Below are 26,670 nucleotides of genomic sequence, written 5' to 3' on the forward strand. Positions count from 1 at the left end.
ATATCTAAAAATAATTAAATTACTTGTATTTAAAAAAATGTATATATTCGAAATAATTTATTGAATCTAAAAGGATTTAAGTTAATTATGATAGTTAAAAAATCATTTTTTTTCTTGAAAGGGAAAATTAATTCAATTAGTCCATGAATGAGGCCATGCAATATGGGTAAATAAAAAAAACAACAAATATTTGTTGTGAAAGACAAATTTTGTCAATAGGACAAAAACTTTGGTCTTAGCAAGAAAAAGAACATTGTAGAACATTGACAAATCAAATTTTTTACACTTCAAACATCATATATTTGAGTGATTACAAACACTTATCATAATAAAAGAAGCAATCTCGAGAGTCTAAAGCAATAAGAAGAATCAACAAAAGAAATAAACATACACTAAATGATAGATAATGACAATAAACTCAACTCTAAAAACATATGCAAAAGCAAAGTTAAAATTTATATGAGAGTTCATAAAAATATTTATTAAGCAAAGAAAAAAAATAAAAAAAACAGATAAAAATTAGAGAATGGGACATATTTTAAATAAAATCCAACTTAAAACAAATGCGAGTGCCATTGATACATAAATAGAGTCGAAATCGACCCGGCTTACCAAATAAAACGACGACGTGGAGTCCACGTCGGAATCGTAACCGAACCTTTAAATAACGAATTCTCAAAATCGGGAAAACATTTAAACATCAATCAAATAGACTCAAAAATAGGAACTTGACAAAATACACAACAAAAGCTATATCTTTCTCTTTCCAATTTCTTCTTCGATCCTTCCCCGACTCAATGATCAACCCCCTGTGGCGTTTTCTCGATCGCCATCATCATTGAGTCAGTCAATAAAACCAACTCGGGGGTGAGTTTACCCGCATTGAAAAAGCCTTTCTTTTTTCAATTTGAAAAACTTCCGTCCTATCTTTTTATCGATGGCATGCGAGCTTATAAATTCATGGACATTCATTGGCCTAGCGGGTGCTTTCCTTGATCTTTTCATTGCTTATATATTGCTTTGTGGATCATCTATTGCTTATTTGGCTTCAAAACTTCTGGGTTTATTTGGACTGTCCTTGCCTTGTCCTTGTAATGGATTGTTTGGGTACCCAAACAAGAACATTTGTGTCCAAGCCATATTAGTTAATGACCCATCACTTAAAATCTCTTCTGTTCAATCTTCTGCAATGAAAAAGCTCCCTTTTGATTCAATCTGGAACAGCTGTTACGATGGAGAAGATTATGGCGATGAACGCAATGACAGCCAATCGAATTCTGAGAAATGGCAAAACGGGAACGTTGAAATGGCAGGGGAAGCTTCATGTAGTTCATGGCATGAGAAGAAGGAGATTGTTGGAGCTAAAAAAGAAAGCTTTGGGTCAATTCCTAAAAGGCCTGGGAGGCCTAGACTTGGTTTTAGGAGGCGCAAGAGAGCTGCTAGTGATGGTGGTGGAAAGACCTTTCCATCATTGTACGATCCTTTGGTTGGTTTGAGCTCTTCTGCTAGTGTTGGTGCTAAACTTGGGACTACAGCTAGCACCACTTCTGCTAATTCTGAAGGTAATGTTCATTTTTGGATATGTTGGAATTTCATAATAAGGATTGTTTGGATGATTGAAATATGTTGATTATGATTAATTCACTCATTTAATAATGCTTTGATATCTATTTGGTAACACCTGTTTGACTAGCAATGCCTGTAAGGCTAACCCCATGTTTAGGATTTGCTTCAGATAATTGAGAATTATTAGATTCTTAGAACGCTTTGAATGTAATATGATGGAGTAATGATGATTTTATACTATCGAGTTTTGTGTATGTCTAAGTGGCAAATCCATTTGTGTTTGCACTTGCAACTGGCTATGTTGCTCTGACTATTCATTTTTCTTGAAATCCCAATATCCAATGCTTATTTGGACTTTTATATGCGGATATGACCCTCCAACAATCCTCACATCCGGGTCTGAGTAACATAGGCAGCAAGTGTGCCTTTGCTTTTTAACTTGCGTTCCCTTTTCATGTGCTAATACCACATCTAATGTGCATCGTTATGTATATTTAGATGGAAAGGGAAGCTCAAAAGGAATTGGATTGCTTAAACAAGGTTCTCAGGGTTTTGAAACGGATGATGATCCTTTTGCTGTGGCTAAGAAGGAATTAGCAGTAGTTGAGTCCAAGTGTGGCGGTGACAAAAATTCAATTAGAGTCTTAGAACAAGCTCTAGATGAAGAGCATGCTGGCCGTACTGCTTTGTACCTTGAGCTTGAGAAGGAGAGAATTGCTGCTTCTACTGCTGCGGATGAGGCTATGGCAATGATATTACGACTGCAAGAGGAGAAGGCAGCCATTGAGATGGAAGCTAAGCAGTACCAGAGGATGATAGAGGAAAAAACCGCGTTTGATGCTGAAGAAATGAACATTCTCAAAGAAATTTTATTAAGGAGAGAAAGGGAAAAGCTTTTCTTGGAGAAGGAAGTCGAAGCTTACAAGCACATGTTTTTCGATAAAGATCAATTGGATATCGATATGTTTGACGTGGCATCCATGCAGGAACAAAAGTCTTTGAATGAGGAGCCAGTGCTAATGTCGCCTCAGTCTGTTGGAGAGAAGTTTGAGATCACATCTTTTGAGTCGCCAAATCAATCTTTTGATTTCGGGAAAGAGTGTCCAATTCCCAGACTCAATGAAGGTGCTGGTTTGAGTTCTAGCATTGAAAAGAAACAAGCATATCCATCAAGAAGTGACCATGAGTCGACTACTCCTTGGAAATCTGATTGGCACGTGAAATCTGGCGAAATCACTTCACACCAACATTCGACAGCAAAAGCAACTGAGGCTAATATAGTTTCCTCATTTAATAATGAAAGAATGGTGAAGCGTGCAGAAGACTTACATGGTTCAGATTTCAGTATTGTTCGTCATATTCTCGATGTTCATGTCATTAATCAAGAGAGAGGAAACAAAAAGGACAACAGATCAATAACTGTTACCACAAACTTGCCTAAAACATGTGATAATCCAACTACTGGTGGGTTAGAAATTGAGCCTGCGAGGAAAAGAAACAGTTTAGAAAGACCTGGTGGGTTACCGCCAATTGGTCCTTCACGAGTCAAATCTTCACCTTCCATTTCTCGTAGAAATTCCACGTCTGCTTTAGATTATGAAAAGTTTAAAATCGATAATGAAGTTGGTTTACTTAGAGAAAGGCTAAGGATTGTACAGCAAGGAAGAGAAAAGCTTAACGTACCTGCAGAGCGCAAGGAAAGAGAACAAGTTCAAATGCAAATAATGGAAAATCTTGCAAATCAACTTCGAGAGATACGACAGTTATCAGAACCCGGGAAGGCTTTGCAACAGGCCTCTTTGCCACCTCCATCCTCTAAGGTGCTGTATTACTCTTTGCATCATCAAATCTATATTGCACTTTGTTTTGCGTGATTAGTTCTTCTAGAATATTACAGTTTCTACTTTCGTATACAGTAGTTACAAAAAATCCCAAACCGAACTAATACTTTGAACTATATTTTTACCTTGGTAGAAACTAGAAAGAGAACCATGAATCTATGCATTAATTCCCTTTTTTTGGATCTAGCCCGGTAACAACTTAATTGCTTGCTGGAGCTTGTATAATTTCAGGTCAAGTCCAAGAAAAGATTTCGACAAGGTGCTCCTTTAGGAGCAATGAGAAGCATTTAAGAGAGATGATGGTACTTTTGAAATTCGATAAACAAGATGAGCTACATAATTTGATTCATTGGCTTCATTTGGTATCAGCTGATATCTTTCAAAGGCTTCAATTGCAACTTCCGACGACTTCACAAGTAAGTTATCTGCTGAAACTTTTACATGATACGGAAATATTACTTGAAAAGAGATATATACACTCATACATACACATATATATACATGTTAGTTTCATTTTATTCTTGTAGAATCCATTTTTGACTACTTGGTAGCTCTTTAGGTTCCTCAAAGAAATGAGCTTCTGTTGATCACACACTCTGTAACTACCACTTGGACTTATAGATTACGGATTTTGAGTGCATTCGAATGGCATTCGCTAAGGTTATTATATGTAGTAATATCTTCAAGGGGGAATGTATTAGAAAATGTATTAGAAACAATGAAAGAAGTTGTCAATTATTGTATCGAATACATTGTTATTATTACTATAAATAATACATTGTCACCATATTTTGACTGAATCTGTTGGTTTTGTAGTTGAAAACTACTCAAGTTCTTTTCCTTTTCCTTGTTCAACTTATATTAAAATTTGGTTTATAGCTCCTCCTTAGCTATGTTACTTGGCTCGGGTGTGTGAAATACGGGTATGGTCACATTTTCTATGTTTCTTCATGTATTTAGAAGATCTTTGAAGGTTATATCTATGTATTCATATATCAGATATAGGTACTTTCAAGAAAAATAAAGTCGAAACAACGTAGGTTCATAATGTTCAAAACTAAGTCTTTTTTATTAGTTGGTTGATTTATAACGCTGATAAAAATGTGTATATATACATAATTGTTATGGTGCTATTTTTGTTTTTGCAAATCCTAAATTTGCTGACTACCATGTTACGAGAGGGGTTATATCAACAAATTGTATTATGTCTCAGTTCATGTATCCCTATTATTTTTTATAATGGATTGAAGTTCATGTGTATATATATAAATGAATTATTGTGTTTCATGTTTTATTCGTATAGATATAAAGATTAGGTTTGGCATTATTAAGAAATTGTTTGTATTATTAGGGGGAAGGCCAAAATATATATAAAAAAGATACCTTAATTTTACTTTTGGTTTATTTGTTAATCAAATTCTTAAAAGTGGAAACACAATGGGCCCTTAAAAGCATTCAACCTTTTTATAGCGTTTTTATCATTTAAACTGGGCTCATGAACCTTGCAATATTAGACACATGAAAAAAAATACAATATAATACTAAAAAAATAATATGAATATAATACAAATAAACCAATATTTTAAAATTTAAATAGTTGAATTTGTTAATATATATATAAATATTTATGTAACACAACAAAATACACAATAGCATGAATTAATGAAGCTCATTAAAATTTTAATATATTAAAAACAAGAAATGAATAAAAACAATTTACGATGAACATGTTCGGAATTCAAACCTTAACATTTGCATTTCTTAAAACAGTTTTCTTCTTATACAGAAAGTTAGAAAAAAACATACCTGATCATATATGAAAAATTATCAATTTTTCTTTTTCTTTTTTCATTCAAATGAAAGGAAAATTTCATGAATCAGAGACCAAAAGAGCATCCCATATGATATCGATGTCCATGGAAGGCAACCTACTCAGCTGTACGCCATCAGCATCCGATGATAAAGCCTCCATATTTTTCGTCGTATTTCGGTTTAAACCCGAAACTCCATCCTCGGCCGGCATAGTTGTCGTTGTGTCGAGATCGGACTTCTTGTTAACCGTACTGCCTTGCGATAGAGCCTGCAACTTAGCTCCAAGAATTGCAGCGGTGTTCCCATTCAAAGAATTGGCCATAACTTGATCCTTAAGGTCCGGAAAATTCAACTGTGCACATTCACCACGCAATATGTAAGCTGCTGTGTCGTATGCCATGGCGGCTGCTTCTGCTGTGTCGAAAGTACCTAACCAAACCCGAGTTCGATTCCTGGGCAACCTTATTTCAGCCACCCATTTACCCCAATGCCTTTGCCTTACCCCTCTAAACAGTTTCCCAGGCGATGAATAACCCTTTGGTGCTGGTTTTGAAACCTTCGTCCACTGTATTTCATGGGGTGAGTCTTGGTAGTGCTAAGCCAATAATCACTAAAACCTTTGGATTGATCATTTGTGAAGCTCTGGTTGATTCTAAGCCATTGTTGAGGCGTCTGCAATGGTGGGTTTTCGTTGATGGGATCAATGACTGGTTTGATGGACCAAACAGGGAAGTTAAATCTGGGAATTGCGACATGGTGGTCGCCATTGAAGGAGAAGGTTGAGCTTGGTTTATTGGATTAAAACCATGGTTAATGTCCTGGTTTATGAATCCAGGGACATTTTTTAACAAATTGGATCCTGGTGTTTCCTCTGATGATGAAGAACCCCATATAATTGGATTGTTGAAAAATGTTGAACCTGTTGTTGCCATTCCATAACAAAAAGATGGCCAATCCTTGTTCATAAAAGTTTCCATTTTTGGAAACTTATCTTCCAAGCTCATAAATTTTGGCCTAAAATCACAACAACAACAAAAAAATAATAATAATAAGAAAGGGAATAAGAAATAATGCAAACGAAAGCACGTTCCTTTATATAAAGTTTAAGCCATGGTAATTGATCATATAAAAGTATGACGATCCACCGAGCCGCCGGTGTATTAGAAAATCGTAAAATACACTTAACCTGATTAAATTATTAGTAATTTTATGTTTTGGTTATTAAATTTTAAAAAGTTATAAATTGATTATTAAATTATTTAAAAATTTTCATTTAATTCACTGAATTATTTAAAAAAATTTATTTAATCCACTAGGTCATTAAGGTTTTTTTTTCAAAGCTCAACTAGAAAGCTTCAAGTAATGATTTAACAATCAATATGGTAAATTAGTACCCATTGATAAGTAGAAGAACATATCTTAGATCCAAGCCGATCTAACGACCAGTGTTGGAGATTAGAGAAGAAAGTTGTTTAGATTTTAATTTGTAGATTCGTAACGTTCAAAGTTATTTCATGAAGAAGAATTGAACTATAAAAGAGAAGGAAAATGAAAATTTTCGATTAGTACAGATAATACGAACAAATAAGGCCATACAACTAATTTTAATAATCCAACGACTTAAATAAAAATTTCTGAATAATTTAATCATATTTTGTAACTTTAAATATAATTTATCTATAAAAAAACTTGAGTTATTTTCAAGTTTTAGTTGACATTAAAATTTTAACATTTTTTTCTGTTCGTAATAAATTTTATTTTCCGAAACCACATATATTATAAGTTAATGTGTGGGTCAAAGTTTGTGGAATTTCAAAATCCCTACACATTTTTACTTTGCCATAGTCATCTATGGTTCTTAAGATGCTGTGCACGTAATCTGCAATGAAATTTGACCACATCTTCAAATACCTGTACTTTCCATGCCACAATTAATATTTAGATTAACTGAATAGTTATTAAACTGATCGATTGGTATCAATATTATTATTAGTATAGGAGAATGTGAGTTAAAGTGTACTGAAACACATTATCCTCCTATTTAAATAGTGGTTTATCATATCTGCTCTTTTTAATACAAAGTTTAAAAACTATCTATAATCTCTTCTTGACTCCTAAATAGGAGAATAATGCGTTTAAACGCACTCAAATCCACGCCCTCCTTCATTTACAGTAAATGTCAATGCTAACCGAATTAAAACCCAATCAGTAAAGATTATTCACTTATAAATCCATTTAGATTCAAATTTTCTAAAATAATATTCAAAGAATAGTATGAAAATAATCTTTTTTTTTTTTTATTTATGTATATTTAGAATAAAAAAAAACTAAAGGTCCAAATCTTATAACCTATGATATAATAATATCCTAAAGAGAAAAAACTTAAAATTGATTTTTTATTTGATTGCAAAATATATTTATATTATATAGACCGGATTGAATAGGCCCTTCAAATGTTGATGCAATTGATGGATCTATCCATGGCTGTGTCATTGAGCTTCATTATCAATATTATCATAAACATATAATAATTAACTTCAAATAATTAACAAGACTTGCTTAAATAAGTAATTAATTAAATTAATTTTGTATTTCCATGAGTTAGTCATGGCTGCTTTCTATAGATCCGATCCAACCCATTATTTTTGTTTTCTTAAAATTTTATTTTTTTTATTATCTTATCCAAATATATTAATTTTATTTTCCATTTTTTATTATTTTTATAATTGATTTTTACCGAATTGATTTTCATTTATAAAGAAAGAATCGAGAAAAAGTAAATTGAATGTGTAATAATTCAAACCAGTAAACTCGATTTGTTTTTCATTTTGTTATTCAAGTTAATTTTAAATATTTAATTTAATTTGTATTTAAAAATAAATTTATATTGTTTTTAATACTAACTATTTTAATTGAATGTGTAATAATTTAAACCAATAAATTCAATCTAATCTAAATAAAAAAATAATTTAATTCTTAAATAAATATAAATATATTGTGGAGCAACAATTTTTTGATGAAAAAAAAAACCAAATAATTCTGTTTTGGGTGAGATATAAATTAGAGAAATGGGTGCAGTTGATTTCTGAAATAGAAAAAGAGAAGTGGCAGCACATGGCTCTTGGCCTAACTTAAAACGCATGTTATCGTTCTTCCTTTCTAATAATAGTTTGATTAGCTTTTTTGCCCTTTTTCTTTCCTATCACATGTAATTACTAAAAAGTACGTCAATTTTCATCAATTGCAAACAAAATTTTAAAAATTTCAATTTAACCCTAATTTTTATATCTTTTATTATTTTGGTCCTTATTTTTAACAAAATTTGATTTTTTTTTAAAAAATTAAATTATTTATTTAATAAAAATATTAATTTTTAACAAAATTTGATTGTTTATCTTTTTTAAAAAATTAAATTATTTATTTAATAAAAATATTAATTTTTAACGATATTAATATGTCAATTTACGCGATAATCACTGAATACTTCATGCTAGCATTTGATTTTTTTATTCATTAAAAAATTGTGTTAAATTACATTAATTTAAAATTTTAATGACTAGCATGATGTATGAGAGAGAAGAGAGGATGATAGCAATCTCTTCATCATTGTATGGTGCAACTACTCCTACCATTTATTACTTAAATAACTTCCCTTTTTTGCTTTTTCTTTGTTTATTTGATTAATTTACACCTTCTATTTTAGTGTGCTTTTTTCTTCTTCAAAATTCTTCCCCTAAAATCTCTCTCTTGATCGTGTTAAAACCGCGAACAGATCACAATACTAAAAAATTTACTATAATAAGGTGAAAACATGAAACCCTTGTATCCATCTATAAAAATCATTCATCATCATCATCATCATATCATTATCATGAGCAAAGTTAGAAAATTATTTTTAAGTGGGCTAGAATTAAATTGTATATTTTTACGATAGTAAAAATATAATTTTACTATTTTAATAACCTATTTTTTCATCATATTTAAAGGATTAAATTAAATTTTTATTATTTTGAGATATTAAAGTACAATTTTACCATTATTAATTTAAAATTTTATAAATTATAAAATGCTTAAATGAAATTTTTTTCTATTTTAGAGGGTCGGCCTCTACCAGCCCCCTCACTCTACCCCTGATCATTATCATTTTTTTAATTGGTTAAATTATTCTATTTGGTCCAAACTTTTTAAAATATTTCTATTTTAGCTCAAATCAAAACATATGAAAATGTATTTCATTTTTCACATGGACCAACTCATTTTAACATTGTAAAGCAAGAAAAAAAAAAACCTTCAATATGGATAAGTTAAAATGCTTATAACCAGGGCGAAGCTAGAAAATGTTTGAAGAGGCCGAAATTAAATTATATTTTTTATGATAATAAAAATATAATTTTATCATTTTAATAGCATATATCTTTATAAATTTTAAAGGATTAAATCAAATTTTTATCATTTTTGGGGACCAAAGTACAATTTTATCATTATAAATTTAAAATTTTAAAATCCCTAAAGGGAAACTTTCCATTTTAGGGGGGCCGAGGCCCCTGCCAGCCCTCCTGAATTCGCCACTGCTTATAACCTGAGATAATAGCAGGGTTGTCAAAGTCTAAAGTATTAGAAATGTGAGTGTTTAAGTCTGAGTTTTATCATGCATAAATGTTATGTGTGAGTTTTTTTTTTTAATTTTTTCAAGTTTATGTTGCATCATATTGCCTTGTTTGGATATATTCTGATTTTAAGTGAGTGTAGTTCTAGTTGATCGAGCATATCTTATTTATGTTATGTACAATAATTATATTTATAAACTCTTAAAAACTTTACCTATAACCAAAGGCGGAGCCAAGGGTTGACAGGGGCCTCGGTCCCCTTGAAATAGAAAATTCCAACTTTAGTTCCTTTATAATTTATAAAATTTTAAATTAGTATAGGGTAAAATTGTATTTTACCCCCAAATGAAAAATTGAGTTAATCCTTTAAAAATCATAAAGATATAGGTTATTAAAATAGGAAATTTTCATCTTTATTATTGTAAAAATATACAACTTAATTTCAACTCCTCAAAATTTTTTTTGACTCCGCCCTTGTCTATAACTCTCATTTTCATTATTATTTCATAAATGTTCAATATACATAAAAAATTTGACATAAACATAAATTGAACTTCTTTTTTTTACGTATCCTATCTATGTTTTTTTTTTAAAAAAATGAATTTAGCTCCTGTATTCTTATTTCTAAAAAAATAGTTTATTTAATTTTTTAGATTTTAAAAATATTTTAAAAAATAGCATTGTAAACAATTGAACTTAAATTTTAAAATCTGAAAAATAAAAGGACTAAATTACTGGAATAAAAATATAAAAACTAAATTTTAAATTTTTAAAAAATACATGAACCTATATCTAATTTTAACCTACTTTTATTACACTAAAATTTAAATTTTATATTAATGTAAAAATTTAAAAATTAATACTACATATTTAACACAATAATAAAAAACCTTATCTTGTACAACTTACTTACCTATATAATATTGTAACGATCATGACCTTTCACCAATACAAGAAACCTAAAAAGAAATGAAATATTAGGATTGGGATTGCACTTTTTGCGCTTTATTTTAGGAATTATAATTATTATTTTGATTAGTTTAATGATGTCCAATGGAATCTATGAGACTGCATTAGATGGATGAAAAGGCAAGCGCCTCACCAATTATTCCCTTCCACGTGTCAAAAAGTTTGTGGTGGTGAATTGTTGACCACAAATTTTATTTTTATTTTTATAAAATGTTAGATGTGACTATCTCTTTTAATCAATTCATTTTTTAATCATTTAATCAAGTCATAAATATTGGATTTATTCAACAAAAGAAAATATTGGATTTGGTTTTGGATTAAAAATTATTATCTACATTATATAGTTTTTTTTTAAATTCATAAGGTTAAAAAATTATCATATGTTACATTTTTAGAAAATAAAAAAATTCGAAAGTAAATGCGAGTTGTGATGTTTTTAATAATCTCATTATAAATTCGGATTATATCTATTATATTTAACACAATGTTTAGAATTGCCCATAGATTCAACGCAGTTGAACTCATGATCCTCTTGCATTAACAACAATATCTATGTCAATTGAGTTAAATCATCATCGCATGTTATTTTAAAAAAAAATTTATTTGTAGAGTTAAATAAAAATATAAAACTAGTGGAAAAATGAAAACAGTAAGTTATATATGAAGAAATTTTATTATATATTAAACAATATGTATGAACTTAAATATGTAATGTATTTATTGATTGAATTATAAGTGGTTTAGATAATAAAGAATTTATCTAGACCTCTTATAAAAAATGAAAATTATTAAAAAAAATCCATTCCCTTAGGGCATGCATATATGAAAACCCTAGGATAAGTTTGGTAAAATCAACCTTGTTTATATTCAAATGACATATATATGTATGAACTTTCCTTTTAAATATTCACAATAAGCAACCCCTCAACAACTCCATTAAAAGTGATGTGTTTTAAATTTTAAAAACTTTTTTTTTGTCATTGACTTGTTTTTTTTTTTCCCAATTTTGTTTTCTCTTTGTTTGTTAATAAAAAAAAATGGGTGGGGCAAGCCAAAAGTGAACTTGAAAATAATTAAAATTGTTATCATTGTATTTTAGGGTTGGCTAAAATTTAAATTTTAATATAAAATTTTTTTTCTATCTATTATTAATTACCAAAAGTAAATTTATTTAATTTTAAAAAAATATATATTCGACTTTGGGGATATACTCCAAAAATTAGAATGTGTCCGATATTTGAGGTGGAGTTATGGGGAGCATTGGTGGGCATTGGGATTGCATGGGAGAAAGGTTTAAAGAAAGTTATCTTGGAATTGGATTGCTTAGAAGCTGTTAATAACCTCAATGGTCAGGATCTGGATCAAGGTCTGTTGAGCTTGAAGGCTAAGGAAACTATGCAACAGATGGAGGGTGTTAGAGAGCAACATGTTGGGCGACAGAGGAATCAGGTAGTGGATGGTGTGGCGGCCTTAGCAATAAGGATACCATTGACTGAAAAGTGTTTGAAGAGCCTGATTTTGTTTTATTTGATTTAGTATTAGCAAAAAACCAACATATGCTTGCTGGTGTTATGCATTAGTCGTTATTGGTTTAGTTCTGTTCTATTATCTATTCAATCCAACCATTATATTCTTAAATTTTTATTTGAATATATAATAAATATTAGATGGATAGAAATTTTGAAGAACATACTGCCAAAAAGAGAAGGGAAAGTGTGGGCGGAAATGAAAGGGCGCAAAGGGATAAAGTTAGGGTTTTGATTATATTAGAAATATAATAACGTGTTTAGAAAGTAGCGTGGGTGGCACGTCATGTTTAACATCTTCATCCTTACACCATTGCCTTTTCACTTAACCAAAATTAATTGCTTTTTTTTATTTATTTTTCTTTATTAAGCCAAAACCAACCTTCTCTCGTTCCAAAAGCCATAACTCCAATACTTTAATTGTTTTTTATATATTTGAAAATAGTAAGTTAAAAATATTAAAATTCGAATTTTAACATGTTTTTTAATTAATTAAATGAATAATACTTCAATTAAGTTCATGAGAGGAAAAGTAACTAAAGGAAGGTCTCTTCGTAAAATATGTGCCTATATGCTATATATATTTCCTTTTTATTTTATTGAAAAGGCTAGCATGTAGCATATATATATATGTATATATCTTTGGACTGAAGCCAAAGCTTCCCAACCCTAAAATTCTCATTTATAGAATAATACAGTCTAGACAGTTCTAGACTTGAGATGAAGCCACTTACAAACAACAATAGGCTGTTAATAATAATAATGACAAATCTATAGGTAGTAGCTATTTTAGCGAATTAAGACTTCTCAATCTCGATAGGTAATTTTCGATTTTAATGAATGTTGTATATGAGTATGTGTTTAATGTATAAATATATTTATTTTTTTAAATAATATTTTTATATATTTGAAGATTATATTTGAATATATGTGGGATGCAAATATTGACAAGTAACTTAGCGAAAGATGTTAATTTCGTTTCCTTCTTTTTGGTATTTTTTCGGTAAGTTAGTGCAAACAAACAGCTATAAGATTATGAACATAACATGGATGAAAATTAAACTTTAAACTCCTAATGTAGTAATCTTCGTGGAATCCATGTAAATTGTGTAATATCAGAAGAAATGGTAGGGTACACATAAGCTTTTTTTTTTCTGAATTTTTTGAAAATTGCACCTCAGAATGAAACTGGGACTTTTACACCTCATATAGATACACACCCTATAAATAATAAGAAAGAAAAATGTTGGGGAAGAGACAGACTTATATCACTTGGACTCAAGCGTTGCTCAACATGGGTGTCTTCGTTATTTTCTCAAATTTTCTATGTGGTCAAAGGCTCGATTGGACATAATATGGGTAGTCCAAGAAATATAAAAAGTCAGAGCAACATAGAGGCAAATCGAAGAGGTCATAGCCTCAGAATAAAGGAAGGGATCTTAAATGCTGAGATTCGGTTTCCAGCCTTTAGACGCCAACTCTTAAGGGTGTTGCATAGACCAACTCAGTTAAGCCTCTGATTCAATTGAAACATCCTCATAGAGTTATAAGTTAATACCTATATTCAGTTGTTTGTGCAGCAAGTTATGCCTCCTGCCTTGTTTTTTTTCCCTATGGAATTGACCTTAAATCAAAAGCTTAATACCTTCGGTTCAAATAGGGCACTAATCTGACTGCCGTATGATCTAAGTTGCATGCGCATGGTATGTTACGTAAAACCCTTCCTATCTGGAACATCTTGCCGACTGTGCTTTTGTCCAATAGAAGATGAATTTAAAGTTCCATTGAGATTTCATATTCAGAGCTTTGTGACCCTCTCACAATAGCAACTGTAAATGACAAGGCAGAGCATGGCAACTATGTAATTAGTTTAATGTACATCTAATGTGCAGGTCTAGAAGCTACATTTCAATGCTAATAAAACTTAAGATTCCTCCCCTTGGAAAGGTTAAAGTAATACTAACAATACTAATTTTAGTACTGTTGTTGAGGATTCCAACTTGCGCGTATAATGGTTTGTTTCAGGCATGTTTGTGGATATTGGTATCTGTATGGAAACTGTATTGCCGCTAAACTAACAGCTTGTTCTCACAGATATTAGTTTACGATATCTACTTCTGTCTGTAGGGACATTGGAGAATTTATTAAAGTTTGTTGATGAAGTTGAAGACGAGCACATGAGGAAGGCAGAATCAGCTTAGGACGAGCACAACATGAATATGTGCATGCTACTAAAAGATTGTTTTATAGATAATCTCAGATATGTTATATACAAGTGATCTGAGAATTAGACTGGGGCCAATTGCATTAGCACAGGTCAAAGACTTGGTTATTTTTTATTTTCTTTAGTTTCTAGGTGTGATCAACAATTGTTTATCGGAATTTGACTAACATGGTTGCTTGCAATCTTGGACTTGAGGAGGATATGTGTGCGGTACGAATATACTTAATTTTTTAAATAGTTTTAATATAATTAGAGGGTCTTTATTCGGTCATACCTCATAGCAGAGCCGAATGCATCAAGTGAGAAAAAATGAAGAGTCAAATGCCACAAATTAGCCCACTTTAGAAACCAAAAACTGTTTTCTCATTATCTCATAAATTGAAAGTAAATATAATTTAAGCATATACCATTAGAAAGTGATGCCAGTAACACTGTTCTATATCTGCCTAACTCTACAAATAAGCTCCTATAAGAATATCAGCTTAACATAGATGAATTGAAACCCTAATGTAATAATCTCCTGGAATCCATACGTATGATTGGATCCTAAAGAGCAAAGATTGATTTCTAGCCATATAAGTTGTGTAACCCAGAGAAAAGACTTGTAGGGTCAGTCATATACATGGTGGTACTATAAGCCTTTTACTCAATATTTTGAAGTTGCACTGCAGTCTCATCTTTCCTCTTAGTGAATAAGGTACTTCTACACCTGAGAAAGAAACACGCCCTGTAAACAATAAGAAGAGCAAACTTATGTTACACGGGCTCAAGAATGAGTGTCATATACGGACATGTGTCCAACATGGGTATCTTCATTATTTTCTCAATTTTTCTATGTAGTTGGAGGCTCGATTGGTCATAATATAGGTAGTCCAAGAAAAACAAAAAGCAACATTTGTGCAAATCGAAGAGGTCATAGCCTCATAATAAAGGAAGGGATTTTAAATGTTAGAGATTCGGATTCCAATCCTTTAGATGCCAACTCTTAAGGGTGGTTGCATGGACCAACTCAGTTAAGCAGAAAACATTGATATTGTTTAATACTCATACTAGATTAACTAAACATCACCATGAAGTTGTGAGTTAAACACAATTCACTCATCATAATGGAAGGTTCTTTTTCATGGTTTTCAAAAAGTTAACAGGTTACCTATATTCAGTAGTTTGTGCAGCAAGTCATTACTCCTGTCTTGGTTTTTTCTTATGGAATTGACCTTAAATTAAAAGCTTAATCACCTTTGGCTCAACTGGGGCAACGATCTGGCTGCCGTACAATGTAAATTCCATCCGCACCAACTGAGTAGCGGTCCTGATTGCGGTACCACATCCACAAGGCATGTGTCTGGTTTTTCACCTGTAAGCCACAAAACCGCTACTCATCAGAAAACGAGTACCTACTTACAGATGCTTCAACTTAGTCGAATTTATACTAAATATAGCTAATTCCTTGGTATATTTTGAAGGCTAGCTAGATTTCAATTTGATACATGAAACTCTGTTAGTAGGTCACAAAATAAGAAATTCATGGTGTCCAGTAAAAATGTAGTGATACAAACTGAAACTTCAATGCTGGTGCTCCAAAGATAAAAAAGGGGCAAAACCCTTCTTATTGGAAGATCTTGCAGACTTTTTCGACTGAAGATGGATGTTTAAAAGTTCCATTGAGATTTTTATATTCAGATCCTTGTGGCCTTTTCCCAAGAGTGCAGAGCATGGCAACGTGTGCTTGCAAACATGTAATCTAGTTTAATGTGGATTTGATGCATATCCAACACATATTTGGATATAAGGAGAAAAAACTTAGAAAAAATTGAATATATTCATGTCAGACACATACTCACAATCAGAACCGACACTCAAGTGCAAGTAATATAGCGTGTGTGTGAGAGAGAGAGAGAGGAAGTGTATGTTGTACCTCAAGAATCCCATAGCCAAAGCTACTTTCTCTATATGCACTATATTCAGGCTGTTCATTCCAGCAGAAATTACCAGCTGCCGGACCAGATGTAAAATTGAATCCACAGAAGCCACCCATGAATCTGTCCGGGGTGTTAGAGGGATCTGGACAATTTCCAGGCTCATCAGCATGCTCAAGTGTCAAGTTCATTTCGTTTCCACCGCTACCGACTGTGATATGAACTGGACCACATGGATCCAGTGTGTAGTTGTATACTCGGTTTGACCTCTCATAGGCTTTAACCTGATTCATCATCAGCATATTTCTTCCCAATTCATTTTATTTGCAATGCAACAACATTTAAAGCATAAAGGGATTAGAACTAGGCAATACTGAAACCTACATATCTATCTAGCAAAATCTCCCATGTCTTTAAAAAATCCTTGGGAGGATACCCCCCCAGACCATGTTGGATACCCTCATATTTTATTTGCAATATCATGGATTTCAATCAACATTAGCAGAAAGCTTTTTGCTTCCTCCCATGTGTTCAGCTGGGAAGGAATGTTTTAATTGGAAACTCAAAGTGACCGATTAAACACTCCATTAACATCAATGGTTTCATCTCGTGTACATGTCCACTCTACCACTATATGTGCATTACTTCTAAGTTTTAACTCTGATTTGATAAGTGAAGAACACGTATATGTTGAAGTTAGTAGCAGATCGAGTTCGGAAAATGAATTTCCATTTTGTTTTAGTGCCCCTAATATGCTAAATCAAATAAACACAATTTTCTGCAAAACAATGCAAAATTACTGTCTGTAGCATCTTTTTGTGGCATAAACCCAGGGCATCCCCAGCCACATTGGACTTGAGACTAATCCTCCCTTATGGGGCGAGACCACTGCCAACTCAACCAACATCTCATTGGTAGTTTGCATGGAACATTTATATATGTGGGATTATCAAAGACATGTTAAACTTCACTTACATGTCCATTGAAAACAATGTCAACTCCATGTTTATATAGCAATTCTTCCATCTGCACTCTCATGCACTCTGCCTCTCTATAATGATCCTTGTAGGTGCTGTACCAGGGAGGATGCCAAGCAGCTACCAACCATGGTGTCACACTTCTGTTCACATTAAAGAGGTCTCGTTCCAGCCATTTATACTGATCAGCTGCAAACAACAGAACAAGGTGCTCTCATTACGAGGAAATTAAACATCATCGGTGGATGGGAAAAGAAGAAAAGAAAGAAACGACCATATATACAGAAAATAAGAAGGGACAATATGGAAAAGGAGTCGATAGATGAGTTTACATGATTTATCATAGGGCACATATGCACCAAGCATCACAAAATGTATTCCACCTGCATTGAAAGAGTAGTACAATGTTGACCCGCTTTCATCGGATGGAAATGCAAACCGATAATTGTAAGCAGTGAATGTCAGATTATCAGCTTGTTTTTCAATCTCATGGTCCCCTTCTATCACCATTGTTGGAACAGTAACTGTTAGAATCTGCATAAACCTGCAAATAAATAACCCGCCTTCATCGCTGGATTGATCTCTAAATACAATAGAGAAGCTTTAGAAAGAAACTAACAAAAGCATCACATTCCTAGGTTTAGTTAAATAAAATCATAAGATTATATTGTGGACACTAACTCCCAACAAGGTTTTGGCCTTTTTGCATTTGTAAATTCATAGAGAATCACAGAGTCGGAAAAGTCCATCAGAGCTACCAAAGAGGCAGGTGCTCTAAGTTTAAGTTCCACGCCTACCACACTTTCCATATCGAGCTTAAAGCAGGTTCACCTTAAAGTATAGTAATTTAATGTCTCCTTTAGAGTAGGGACCTCGTATTCTCAACACAACAATATTAGAGAGTTGAAGAAACAGCTTTGAAATTGAGTTAAATTTCAATCCTGTTTATAATTTGTATGATTACCATTCATTTTGACTATCATACAATCATTTCATCTACTACTACAAAGTTTTCATTCAATGGAGTGAAGAAACTAGTAGGTAATCAAGCAAGATATCGAAATTTTACCTTCCCCAATGGTCCCAACGAGGCTGATATGTTTCTTGCAGCGGAGATTGTGGAAATGAACAATTTTGAAAGTCACATAAAGTTCCATTTTTACAATACAAGTCGGCAAAACTTAAATCCCCAACCAACAAAGCAAGATCTGGATGATTGGCTGCCATGTGACTAATTGTTGTGCTAGTATTATAAGTAAGACCAAGGCCTCCAACCACCGCTACTCTGCTCGGATAGTCCTTGGGTGGGGAAGGCATTGTTCTAAAATAATGAACCTCACTCATTGCTGGTATAGAAGGATCTCCACATTGATATTCATACATAGTATCAGGATCCAACCCTGCAGAAAGACATAACAATGAATCTAATGCATACATATCCCTCCCCTTCATACATGAAGGACAATATTATGTTAAAAACTGCTTGTCTAGTTATGCCTATATTTTCTTCCAGGTCAGCAGGTCTTGCCATAACTTGTCTTTGAGAATATTACATATTGTTACTTTGACTCGGGTTTGACTGTAGGATAAAGGTATATATCCTCATATTCATGTCCGGATATGAAATGGATATGAATATTTCAAGCAAAAAGCAAAGTTAGTTTTGATACCACATCAAGCCTTAGCCAAAGTGTGCATAAATATCTTGCAATGCAATTCAAACACTTAAAAAGCATAAAAAAGTGTCTAGTTCTAGTACCAATAAGAAGGATTAATGTATATTTACCCGTGACAAGAACACGATGTATAATCCCAGAAGTGTAGTTATTGAGGTCTTCATTGGGATATTGTTGACTGTAAATAAATGAACTGCCAGCTGCTAGATTATTCCTGCCTGATTTATAGACTCCATATTGAACAACACTGGCTACACTTTGAGGATCCAATGGTTCTATATCATCACCAATTTGATATTCCCCTGAAATTAATAGTTCATAAAAGGAAAGCAAATGCCATAAGCAAATTTGGGAAAGACAAAGTGGGCAAATTGAACTCCTTAGAGAAAAAGGTATATAAAACAAAACCCAAATCCCTCAACAGTACATCAGCTGGGACCATAAATAGCAAAACATTACTAAATGTAGAGATTACATAAAGGAATGTATGAACTAAGCAAATACCTGTAATCCAAGAAACCCAAACTGAGCTCAAGTCTGAAGAGAGAGAAAGCGAAATTTGTTGAGGCTGAAACTCAATCTCTGGGCTTAATGGAGGATTATCATCAACTGGCAAGCTAGTAACTTGTCCAATAATGCTATAATTTACAGGCACAGTCACCGGCTTGAAGGGTCCTTCAAGGGTTGTTGGAAATTGCCCATTAACTACAAATATCAAGCTTATTAACAGAATCCAACAATGTAATAGCCTGTTTAAAGACTCCACAGCCAAAACCATTATCGGGTTTTTTCTTGCATGGAAAAGAAGCTAGTTACAAGGATTAAAAACAAAATTCATTGAGAAATAAACGGAGAATAATCTGAAAGCAAAGCTGAAACAACTGTGTATATATATATATATTGTTTATAAAGAAATGACAACCATGATTCTAAAATTTTAACTTGGATTAGCAAGGGAAATGATTAAACAGTGCTTCAAAGAAAGAAAGTTTAAGCGTGGGGACTGGGATTTGAGTGATTGTGGGACTCATTTTATTCCACTATCTCCACCCCGTGAGTCTTTGGCTCCATGCATTTATATTTTTTATATATAATTATTCAAGCTAAAATATATTTTTATTTTTTTAATTTATTTTATGGGTCAAATTCTGGATTTGGTCCCTATACTATCCTAAAATTAGGAATTTAGTTTATATACTTTAATTTCACATATTTTTATCCTCTACTTATTAGTTCAACAATTTACACCTTGACTATTTTGATTAAAATAATGAAATGGGTTTTTTATTTTAAGAAAAAAAAATCACTTCTTCCAATATCAAATATCTTCAAACTATAACTTTTATTTTATATTTGTCCTTAAATTTTAAAACGTTCTAATTACATCCCAAATTAACAATGTTATATCAATTAAGTCATTAAATTATTGAAACTATTAATTTAACCATTAGATGATACATAAATTCTTATATTACATAATTTTAAATGAAATTTTTTAAAAAGATAAATATTGTCACATAATTTTTAAAATTAAAAACTAAAAAAAAATAGAGTGTGAAAAATAGTTTTTATAAAAGTTTTGAAAACCTCAAAATTAAAAATTTTACAGTATCCATTCTTACAATATTTATTTTTCGTTAAATTTTAAATTATGTCATTTAAAATCTATCCTCTCAATTAATGGCTAAATTGATTATTTTAATAATGAAAGGGCCTTTTTGATACAACATTAATAGTTTTAGAATGTAATTAGAGTATTGTAAAATTTGAATACCAATTTAAAATAAAGATCATAGTTTAAAGATGTTACATGCAATTAATTTCATATTTAATAAATTGTTAGACTATAAATTTATAAACTCAGGGACGAAGTTAGAATATTTTTTTAGGGGTCGAAATTAAATTGTAATTTTTATTATAATAAAAATGTAACTTTTCAAGAATTCAATCAATATTTTATTATTTTTAAGGGAATTAAAATATAATTTTATTTTTACTAATTTAAAATTTTAAAAATTTAAAAGCACTTTTCCCTGTATAAAATAAACTGAATGATATGATATAAAAAAATCAATTTAAAAAAATAATTAATGAGCTGCATTGTACAGCCTTAACTATTAAAAAATAACTTTGAATTCAAATGATCCTACACCTTTTATAACTTTAATGCGTTGACAAAAAATGCAAGAATACCAAATATTTTTGGACTCTACTAATTTTTATTAAAAATAGATAAATTAATTTTTGTATATTAAATTAAAGAATATTTTTTTTTTAAATCTCTTCTATATCTATTATTAGAAATTTATTTATATATATTAATATGAGGTACACGTGACATATCATTTGTCATTATCCGACTATTCTATCAACTACATTAGTTTTTAATAGTACAAATTGATGAAATTTTTAATAAAAATAATTAATTTACTTTTTAATCTAGTGTACAATAACTAATTTACCTATTTTTAATATATATATATAATCTAACTTGACTAATAATTTTCTCTCCATCCCTTTCATTAAGATCCTAAAGAAATTCATGTAGCATCACAAGGTAACATAATAAGTTGGGAAAGCTATAATTGCATAGATATCCAATTTTAATTGTGCTCATTCATTAAAAGCAATGTGAATTCAAAAAATTATAATTTTATTTCTTTACAACGTTTTTTAAATATATATAATGTTTTTTAATAAATAAAAGTTATAATTTTTTAAAATTAAAATATATTAATAGCGTCATGTGGAAAAGATTAGGCTTAATGGTGTAAAAAGGCCCTCAAGCATCTTCAAAAAAAGCAATTAAGTCCCTCCTTTTGTTTTTTACACTCAATTGAGACTTGAACTTTTAAAATGCATCAAAAAGTCCCTAAAATTTTTTCAAACAAGCAACTAAGACATTGCTCTTATTAAAAATTAGAAAAAATTATTAAGTTTTAATAAAAAAATTAAAATTTATTAAAAGATAGAATTTTTTTTAAAAATCGTAAAAAATAAAAAAAATTATAAAATTTTATAAAAATCATAAAAAAAATTAACGATCCCTAATTTTTCTAATTAAAGTCATCACATGTCACAACACAACATGACATGTGGCAAAAAATGATAAAAAAAATAAAAATCAATAAAAGTTATAGAAAAATTATAAAATACTTCTTTTGGTACAAAAATTTTTATAATTATTTTTTACGAAATTTATATTTATTTAAATTTTTATAATTTTCTTACCAATTTATAAAATTTTATAATTTTTTTAATTCGATATATTTTATATTTTTGTATGATTTTTATAAAATTTTGCAATTTTTACAATTTTTTCTAATTCTTAATAAAATTGTAATAGTTGAATTTTTTATTAAAATTTAATAATATTGATAGCTTTTATTGATTTTATTTATATATATATTAATTTTTAATAAAAGCATGGGCTTAGTTGCTTTTTTGAAAAAATTTGAGGGTCTTTTTGGTGCATTTTGAAAGCTCAAGTACCCAATTGAGTGTATAAGAGAGTAGGGGCTTGAATGGCTCTTTTTGAAAAAATTTGAGGGCCTTTTTAATGTATTTTGAAAGTTTAAGTACCCAAATAAGTGAAAAAAAACTAATTACATTTTTTAAAAAAAATTGAAAACTTTTTACATTCTTAAACTAAAAAATTAACCCCATTTGATATTTACCCTATATTTACTGTCATAATCAAATATAACAACTTAATTTGACCAAAAATAAATTTGGGTCCTAAAGTCCAACCTCAAGTGTCAAAAGATACCTTTACCCTCTGTTTAACTAAACGCTTTATTAGTATACATCAATTCTCATGCAGTTTTTGAAGGTTTTTTTTCCGTTCAGAAGTAATAAATAAGCTATCAATTTTATCTTTTTATCCAAAAAAAAATGTACATAGTCCAATAGGATTTGGCACACGTCACCTTTTTTTTCGATGCTTTAGATTTTCTTTGAATTTGTTTAAAATTATTGTTAAATTTTTTAAAAGTATTAAAATAAAATTTTTAGTTATAGTTTGGAGTCAATTTTGTTAATAATCCTGTAAATAAACACGTCACACTATTTTTTAACAAAAATTAATCGATAAATAATTAAAATATAATAATTTGATAATATTAGTGAATATTACGTGAATTTTGAAAGCTGAATGAAGAAAAACAAAGACAATGAGTAGGGGCGAAGCCAAAATAATATTTTAGGGGCCCGGATGAAATTTTAATTTTTTATAGTCTATATCTTTGTAATTTGTAAAGGATTAAATGGAATTTTTATAATTTTAGAAGGGCAAAGTACAATTTTACTTTTACTAATTTAAGATTTTTAAAAAAAATTAAGGCCTAAACAATAATTTTACATTTTAGGGGGGACCAAGGCCTCTGCCAGCCCGCCTAGCTTTGCCCCTAACAATGAGTCTAGAAAAGTTTGTATCATCTAAAACTAAACCTTTGATACCTTTGAGCTTTGCTTTTGGGTGTTGATTAATGAGTTATTCAATGCATATAGTTTTTCAAATGACGTATAATTAAGGTAATTTTTTTCAATTATTCTCGTATCATTTTTTTATTAGCCTTTCAAAATTTTAAGCCTTCCAAAAGTTTTAAAAATTTTAATTAAACCCTTAAAAAATTTGAAAATTTTAATTAACTCCCCCAAACATAACACCAAAATCTATCATTTTTTGAACCCATGCCCTACATCAATGTTTGATGCGGTCATTGAGAGCACCAAAAATATCTTATTCCCTGTAAAATAGCGAAAAAGAAATAGTAAAGGGAAAGTAGGGTCGAATCCTCAGGGACCGGATTATACAAATGCTTATTTTTCGAAATCTTGGGCAGAATCGTGCCCAAGAAAACCTGCGTTCCTGGAAAAAAAAACAGAATTTAAGAATTGATTTTGGAAGTGAAAATAAAATAAAAACAGAATTTCAAGTTTACTGAAATTATGATTACGAAAATGATAAAAATAATAAAGAGAGTTTTAAAAGAAAATAAATTTTTATGGGAAAGTTCTAGCCTCCGATTGTCTCATTCCGCCTTGGGCTCAATCCTTGGTTTTTGGATGATCCTTCTCGACTCAAGTAAGCCAGTTATAGTGGAAGAGGACGCCTAAGACCACCAGCTCCTAAGATTAGACTTACGATTTTTAGGGAACCTGACTCTAGTCAGTAATCTATGCTAGATCAACGCTTCTCAATGGCGAATCCCACGACATTTTGTCTCTTTGGCTTGCCAACCTCTGACGCAGTAAGTTAACGAACCGACTGTGTAATCCTTCCAAAACATACAAAGCGGTCGCCTTTGCATATGCTGAAAAGCTTACTTCTTAAGGGTCATGGACGGAAGCGTCAGCCCGTAGTGCGGAGAAACGATGAATACTTGGCGAGAAGGCTAAGTACGGATTCTAGGCCTCAAGAACCCTTTTTGGGGAATATTTACAACTTTCGGCTAGATAGGTTTTAGTGGCTTATGATAATGGTGGGAAAGTAAATAAAATTATAGAAAAAGAAATTTTATTGAAAGAAAAAAATTATGGAAAGAACAAAAGACTTTTGGGGGGAGAGTGTTTACAGAAAAGATGATCCCCAAATAGAGTCATCACCCCCTATTTATATTACTAGGAAGATAGTCTAATTTAACTTAAATTCTAAAAGATAAATACATTTAATTAAAGATAAATAAAGATAATTAAAATAAAATCCTAAAATTAAATAATCCTGATATTTATCTTAATATTAATTATCCTAATATAAATAAAATAAAATAAAATAGAGTCTTCCAAAATAAAATCTATTCTATTTGCTTTTAAGTCCTTGTGTCTTCCATGTTCGCACTTTTGACACCATATTTGTCCCATGTTGCATATTGGCCCATTTAATCTCCAAATTGACTCTTTTTCCCTTGAATTTACTTTTTACCTCCAATTTAGTCACTAAAAGATAAAAAGACATAAATACCTCAAATTAGTAGGCTCAAGCTCAAAATAAACACATGATTAATATATAAAAACATTTCATTTTAGAGTATTATCAATGTTGTATCAAAATCTATCTACATTTGATAAAGACGTGGCATAAATTATGTGTGTAAATTTATTTTCGCTTTATCGTATTAGATTTAATTGCATTAGATATCCCTAAACTATAACCTTCATTTTAGATTGATTCTTAAACTTCAGAACGTTCTAATTACATCTCCGAACTATCAATGTTAAATAAATCATGCCCTATAAAATATTATATAACATAATTTAAAAGGAAATTTTTTAAAGAGAAGTAAAATGTTCACGTAACGTTTAAAAATTAAAAACAAAAAGTAAAATCAATAAAAAAAGTGAATAATAATTTTTGTAAAAGCTTCAATAACTTTAAAATCAATGATTTTAATAATAGAATGACTTTATTAATATAACATATATAGTTTGAATACATAATTAAAATATCTTAAAATTTAAAATTAGGTCCGTAATTTAAAATTATTTATTGCAATTAACTCATCATATTAATTACATTTGTTCGTCAATTGGAGAAGGTGAAAGAATTTATTACATGACTGAAATACTCAATAAATCTAGTTTCTCTCAAAGAAGAGAAAGGATTGTATAAAACAAATGCACCACATTATCTAATATCTCTTTCCAATTATTTAATAACATTTCAACAAATTTTTTCATGTCATTGATATATAATTTTAATGTGTTTTTTTTTTAACATGGACCTTCAACTTTGAACCCGAAACCTTGAACCCTAAACCTCAAACCTTAAATTTGAACTTAAATCCAAATCTTAAATCTTAAACTCTAAATTTGGCCTTTTGGTTTAGGGTTCAAGATCCAGGATTCATGGTTTGAGATTTCGGGTTCAAGATTTATGATTCAAGATTCAAAGTTCAGGATAAAAAATTATCAAAATTATATATCATTGACATGGAAAATTTGTTGAAATGTCATTATTGGAAAGGGAAAAAGGACATCATGACACCATTGTTTAATACAATCTTTAATCATTAAAGAAAATGTCAAATGCTTTTCAGGTCATTTTACTTTGACATGATGACCTTTATGGTCTTCCAACTTTACAAATTAAGTTATTTTAGCTCATTATTTATTTTTCGTATCTATTTGTCATTGAGCTTTCGTTTTTTTGTTAAATCATTATAAAATAGATGAAAAAGTTAATATTTATTAACTTTACTGAAATGATTTAACTTAAATTATTAATTAATTAATTGAAATAAATTTTTAAAAAATTTACATATTTACTATTCAAGTTTAATTACGTAATTAACTAATAAAAAGAACTTTAAAAAAGAACTTACACACTTACAAGTATAAAACTCGAAGATAATATTTTAAAATTCCAAAATTTGGAAAAATACATTTTAAAAAATGTCATCAGTTTTGACCCTTTGTCCCCAAAAGTTCTAAAGTTAAGCCTAAAAGCTCACATCTAATTGATTAAATTAATAATTTCAATTTAATTGTATTTTATTTTTTAGTAAATTTTATCATTAGTCACTAAATTATGAGTAAAATTTTGTTTCAGTCACTTA

At 30.3% G+C, this 26,670-nt stretch overlaps 2 protein-coding genes and 1 pseudogene across 8 annotated transcripts; 1 reads left to right on the forward strand and 2 right to left on the reverse strand.

The window, feature by feature from the left end:
- The first annotated feature begins 638 nt into the window (after positions 1-638).
- LOC121206279 (myosin-binding protein 7) lies at positions 639-4,207 on the forward strand. Of its 2 annotated transcripts, none has more exons than XM_041077118.1 (4): positions 639-1,562; positions 2,065-3,386; positions 3,639-3,823; positions 3,959-4,207. In XM_041077118.1, the coding sequence occupies exons 1-3, from the start codon at positions 938-940 to the stop codon at positions 3,696-3,698; spliced, it is 2,007 nt and encodes a 668-aa protein (XP_040933052.1). In that variant the 5' UTR covers positions 639-937; the 3' UTR covers positions 3,699-3,823; positions 3,959-4,207. The 2 variants fall into 2 exon arrangements, with proteins under 2 accessions (XP_040933052.1, XP_040933051.1); XM_041077117.1 differs by having other exon boundaries at positions 645-1,562; positions 3,967-4,207.
- Positions 4,208-5,064: 857 nt separating this feature from the next.
- Positions 5,065-6,284, reverse strand: LOC107890489 (ethylene-responsive transcription factor ERF062-like; annotated as a pseudogene).
- Positions 6,285-14,923: 8,639 nt separating this feature from the next.
- On the reverse strand, positions 14,924-20,193 carry LOC107890491 (purple acid phosphatase 15). 6 transcript variants are annotated; one of them, XR_005901379.1, is made up of 8 exons: positions 19,619-20,169; positions 19,225-19,416; positions 18,508-18,838; positions 17,822-17,982; positions 17,437-17,627; positions 16,461-16,745; positions 15,696-15,899; positions 14,924-15,272 (listed from the first exon to the last, which is right to left on the reverse strand). XR_005901379.1 is itself a non-coding variant. In XM_016814941.2 (8 exons), exons 1-7 carry the CDS (start codon positions 19,890-19,892, stop codon positions 15,789-15,791), a joined length of 1,596 nt encoding a protein of 531 aa, XP_016670430.2. In that variant the 5' UTR covers positions 19,893-20,193; the 3' UTR covers positions 14,924-15,272; positions 15,782-15,788. The 6 variants fall into 6 exon arrangements, 3 of the variants coding, with proteins under 3 accessions (XP_016670430.2, XP_040933053.1, XP_016670431.2); XR_001681992.2 differs by having other exon boundaries at positions 14,924-15,254; positions 17,771-17,982; XR_001681991.2 differs by having other exon boundaries at positions 17,771-17,982.
- Positions 20,194-26,670: the final 6,477 nt, after the last annotated feature.

This window comes from Gossypium hirsutum, chromosome A09 (assembly GCF_007990345.1).
Source record: "Gossypium hirsutum isolate 1008001.06 chromosome A09, Gossypium_hirsutum_v2.1, whole genome shotgun sequence".
Taxonomy (NCBI): Eukaryota; Viridiplantae; Streptophyta; class Magnoliopsida; order Malvales; family Malvaceae; genus Gossypium; species Gossypium hirsutum.